This window comes from Carcharodon carcharias, unplaced genomic scaffold, assembly GCF_017639515.1.
Source record: "Carcharodon carcharias isolate sCarCar2 unplaced genomic scaffold, sCarCar2.pri scaffold_1191_ctg1, whole genome shotgun sequence".
NCBI classification, from domain to species: domain Eukaryota; kingdom Metazoa; phylum Chordata; class Chondrichthyes; order Lamniformes; family Lamnidae; genus Carcharodon; species Carcharodon carcharias.
The window spans coordinates 1-5000 of record NW_024471040.1 but is presented as its reverse complement, the minus strand read 5'-3'; the positions used below and the strand labels follow the sequence as shown (position 1 = coordinate 5000).

Sequence of the window (5000 nt, the reverse complement as noted above, 5' to 3'; positions counted from 1 at the left end):
TGGTCGGAGGCAAAAGCAGATGGTAATGAGGCAAGTGAAGAAACAAAAGGTGGTTATAGAGGAAGCAGCAGAATCATTACCAGTAGTTGCTGCCTTCTGGGGGGGGCTTTAAAGGGGCAGTGAATATGGTCTGTAAGGTTGTAAAGTGCCTAATTGAAAGATGAGGTGCTGTTCCTCCAAATTCAACTTCATTATTGAACAGTGTAGGAAGCTGAGGCTGAAGTGGGGTGGTGAATTTAAAATAACAAGATGCTTGCTTTAAAACTTGCTACATCTCAAAGTTCTTCCTGTTCTGGTGAGAATTGACCAACCTGAAACATCAGCTTTGTTTCTCTCTCTCTCTCCCCAGATTCTGCCTAACCTGAGTGTCCCCAGCGTTTTTGCCAGCAGTTTGCAGTACTGGTGAATAGTCATCAGTGTGTGTTTATTTGCCCATGGTGGGAGGGTGTGTTTGTTCCTCTGGGTTGCTAACCTCCGATGGCTTGGGATTGCCCATGAGTTGCTGGTATCTTGGCCATTCTGTTGAGGGGAGAGACTTTCTTCAGCTTTAAGAAGCTTTGTTTGCAGCAGCTGATTCATCTGAATTATTGAGTACATTGATATTTGTACGAAGCCTGTGGGGACAGGTGATTTGTTTAAAAATATATATCAATTTCTTTAGTAACAAAAAATAGAGTGCACAAACTCATTTCCTTTCAAAGCCTGGCTGGACATTTATCTACAAAGTCTGGATTTAGCAGATGGTTGTAAAATAAACCTTTACATAACTAGCTGCTTTTACAGAAACTGGGGGTCCGTTAAATTCAGCAGGGGACCTAATGATGTGGTGGCAGCAGGTTAAACAGGAGCTAGACTCTTGTTTGAAAAGGAACAATGCAGGATTATGGGGAGAATGAGCATTCACTTCGTGCCAGTCGGAGAGCTGGTGCAAATACAATGGGCTGAATGGCCTCCTGCACTGTTGTAATTCTGTGCGTGTAGTGATTAACTCTGGGCCAATGTCATCGTGCGAATTTGCATGCTTGCTCCCATTGGGGTCTAAAAATTTGACCCCACGTTTCAGGTCCGAGCCCCTTCAGGTTTTATTGACCTGAAACCTTTAACTGCTGCACTGAGGATTTCTGGAATTTTTTTTTCGTTACACTACACTAGTCACCTGATTGTAAAACGCCTAGGCTGTGAAAGGAGCCAAATAAACGCAACTTCTTTAGTTTGCTGATTGCTGCCCCCACACACACAAACCATGCCTACGTGGGGAATGTGGAGAGTAGTGAGGTAAAATGCTGCTATGGCTTCCAGAATGGGGAAGTTGGTGGAAAGGGCTCTCCAGTTACTTTGTTCTTAGCATGTGTTACCTCCAGTTGCAATGTAGAATTGGTCTGCTTTGCCCAACCATTCTGTGTTGGTCATTATCCCCTATTTTTATTAGCCCTGTCCTGTTTTCCTATTCCTTTGGGAAGAGGAGGTCGATATGGTCTCTGCTCGAATCAGTAACAAAAAAAAAACTGTCCTAAATTACTTGCGTTTTAATCTTGTAGTAATGTCTCCTTGTTCCCCTGGGCTTTTCAGAAACCTAATTTTGCTCTTTAAACATGCTTTTAAGTAGCTATTTTCTTTGCAGAATTCAAAGAGGCATTCTACCTCTATGACCGCATTGGTGAAGGTAGAATTGGCTACAGCCAGTTTGGTGATCTCCTGCGTGCTCTTGGCCAGAATCCATGCAATGCTGAAGTCTTGAAAGTCCTTGGGAACCCAAAGCCAGAAGGTAAGGACTGGAGTAAGCCGTGATTAGTGGAGGGTTAGGGAAGAACGGATGTTAAGGCCTTGGGAGAGGGCGCAGAGGGGATCTGTTCCGGACAAGGTAACTGTTGTGTGGAGACACAAACTGGGGCAGCTCTGCTTCAAACAGTGAAGGGGGAGGCGGTGGTTAATAAGTTTTCAAAATTGTAGAGAGAAACTTTCAAAACCTCATCTACTGACGAGAGGGTCAATAACGATAGGACACCAAATTAAGATAATTGGCTTTAAAACACAAGTTAATATTTAGAATTCTTAAGATATGTGAATTATGATGTGGAAGTTGCTGCCTGACAGGATGCTGGGAGCAAATTCAAAAGGAACTTTCAAAGGGGAATTGGATAAATACGTGAAGGGTGGGGGGAAAATTACTTTGTCCACGGCAAGTAGGTGTGTCAATTTTTGATTGTTTTGTTCTGAGGGTTGTTCCAGGAGCTTAAATCTTGTTCTGCTGATGTAATTGGATAGGTATTTTGTTCTCTGTTCGCGACTGTGCACCAGCATGTCTCCTGATCGCTTACCAGACAACAGCTCGTCCGTTTCGGAGTTTGTGACTAAGCTAATTGGGGGCAAAGATGGGACAAGTAAATTTGTCTTTTCCTTTTCAGACATGAATGTGAAAACTCTGGATTTTGAGCAGTTCCTTCCGAAGCTTCAGGACATTGCGAGAAACAAGGAACCAGGAACCTTTGAGGACTTTGTTGAGGGTCTGCGTGTCTTTGATAAGGAAGGCAATGGCACAGTCATGGGTGCTGAGCTACGCCATGTGCTGGTCACTCTTGGTAATGTTGAATGTATTGTGGACATGTCAAATTATGTAGGATGTCACAAGGCTTTATTTTTATCTGATCTGTTAAACTGCAGATTGGAGAGTTTTCGGCTTAGGATTAGTATTGAAGGATCAGATCTGTTTCCCGATAAGTTTGTTCACCTCTGAACCTAACCAGAATTCCATTCCGTTCCAATCCAACCTCTCCTGTACCAGTTATTCCTAACGTCAATGCAGTTCAACTGCAACAGAAACAACCCCCCCCCGCCCCCAAAGGTCTGGCAGCATTTGTGGAGAGAGAAACTGAGTTAATGTTTCGAGTCCGTATGACTCCAGCGCTAAATAGAAGTAGAAATGTGATGGATTGAGTGGGTGCAGCAAGGTAGAAAGTTAGGGATAAACGACAGCTGATTGACAAAGATGTCGTGGATACAAGACAAAGGGAGTGTTTAAAGACTAAACAAGGTGCTGATAGTGGCATAAAGGTAAGATAGCATAATGTGTTAATAGCACAACAAGGGTCAGCACTCTGTGAAAGAACAACATAGAAATAAGAGACAGATGGTCCTGTGTGGGGAGGGGGATAGTTGGGAGAAAATGATTAAAAAATGAACCATAAATAAAAGAAAAGTAAATAAAAATTGGATTAAAAAGGGGTGAAGATAGAGGAGAGAGTTCATGGTCTGAAGTTGTTGAACTCAAATGTTACATCCGAAAGGCTGTATGGTGCCTAGTTGGAAGATGAGGTGCTGTTCCTCCAGTCTGCGTTGAGCTTCACTGGAACTTGCAGCAGGCCAAGGACAGATATGTGGGCATGCTATCTATCATGTGGCCTTATGTCCGTCCTTGGCCTGCTGCAATGTTCTAGTGAATCCCAACACAAACTGGAGGAACAGTACCTCATCTTCCGATAGGGATTTTACATCCTTCTGGACTTAACATTGAGTTCAACAACTTCAGACCTTGAACTCTCTCCTCTATCTCCACCCCTTTTTAAATGCAATTTTTATTTATTTTGTTACTTTTTTTTTAAATCCTTTTTCTCCAACCCCCACAGAACCATCTCTCGCTTGTTCCATGTTGTGCTTTCAGAGCACTGACCCTTGTTCAGCTATCTTGCCTTTATTGCCACTATCAGCACCTTCTTTAGTCTTCACCGCTACCATTAACACTCCTTGTCTTGTGTCCATGACATCTTTTGTCAATCTTTCCTCAGCTGTCACCTATCCCTGACCTTCTATCTTGCTCCATCCCCTCTTAGACAGTATAAAATCCACCACATTTCTGCTTATCTTTCGCTCTGAAGAAGTTACATGGACTCAAAACATTAATTTTTTCCAATGATGCCAGACCTGCCTGAGTACCAGCATTTTCTGTTTTTATTTCAGATCCACAGTGTTTTGCTTTTATCCCATAATTCAGCTGGCACTCATGATACAGTAGGTATGGGGAAATGATTGATACATGGCTGGGAGTGGCTGCTTTCTCAGGTTATCATTCAAGAACATGAGAAACAGTTGAGAGCACAGCCCATCGAGCCAGTTCCACTATTCAATACAATCATAACTGATGTTGGGCTTCAATTCTATTTTCCCACCCATTCCCCATATCCCTGGACTCCAGAGAGATCCAAATCCCAGCTTTTAAATATATTCAACAATGGAGCATCCACAACCCTCTGGGGTAGAGAATTCCAAAGATTTACAACTCTTTGAGTGAAGAAATTTCCCCTCATCTCAGTCCCCTCATCCCAGGGACCAATCTAGTGAATCTTTGCTGTACTGTCTCCAATCCTTCCTTAAATGTGGAGACTAAACTGCACACAGTTCCAGATGTGGTCTCACTAAAGCCCTGCATGGTTATTTTCTTTATTCCTGTATTCCAATCCCCTTGCATAAAAGCTAGCTTTATAGTTGCCTTCCTAATTGCTGTACCTTCATGCTAACTCTCTTCCTTGTACGAATACACCCAAGTCTCTCTGAACACCAACATTTACAAGCTTCGCAGCTTTTTTATATATTTAAAAAAAAAAAATTCTGCTCTTGTTGTACTTGCAACCAAAATGAATGACCTCACTCCTCCCACATTATACTCCATCGGCCATCTTATTGCTCCTTCACTTAACCTTTGTCTATCTCTTCGCAGCCTCTGTCTTCACAGCTTGCGTTCCTGCACATTTGGATACATCACTCTGTCTTGTCTTTGCCGACCTGTTGCTGAAACCCTTGGCCATGTTGTTATCCCCTCTTGTACACCATTATTGGCCATGCCTTTTAAGTGTCTAAGCTCCACACTCTCTCTTTCTGAATTCCCTCTGCTCTTGTGAAAACCCGTCTTTGACCAAACCTTTGGTCACCCCTCCTAGTAACTCCTTTAGCTCAGCATCTGATTTCTCTCTGTGACTGGGCAGTGTTTCTGTCGAGATTCTGTATAA

At 42.9% G+C, this 5000-nt stretch overlaps 1 protein-coding gene across 1 annotated transcript; it reads left to right on the top strand.

The window, feature by feature from the left end:
- Positions 1-1603: 1603 nt before the first annotated feature.
- Positions 1604-2749, top strand: LOC121275179 (myosin light polypeptide 6-like; the record flags this gene model as incomplete). The annotated part of the gene is made up of 2 exons (XM_041182599.1): positions 1604-1765; positions 2406-2749. Coding segments are annotated over 2 exons (491 nt in total), but the record flags the coding sequence as incomplete, so codon positions are not given.
- Positions 2750-5000: the final 2251 nt, after the last annotated feature.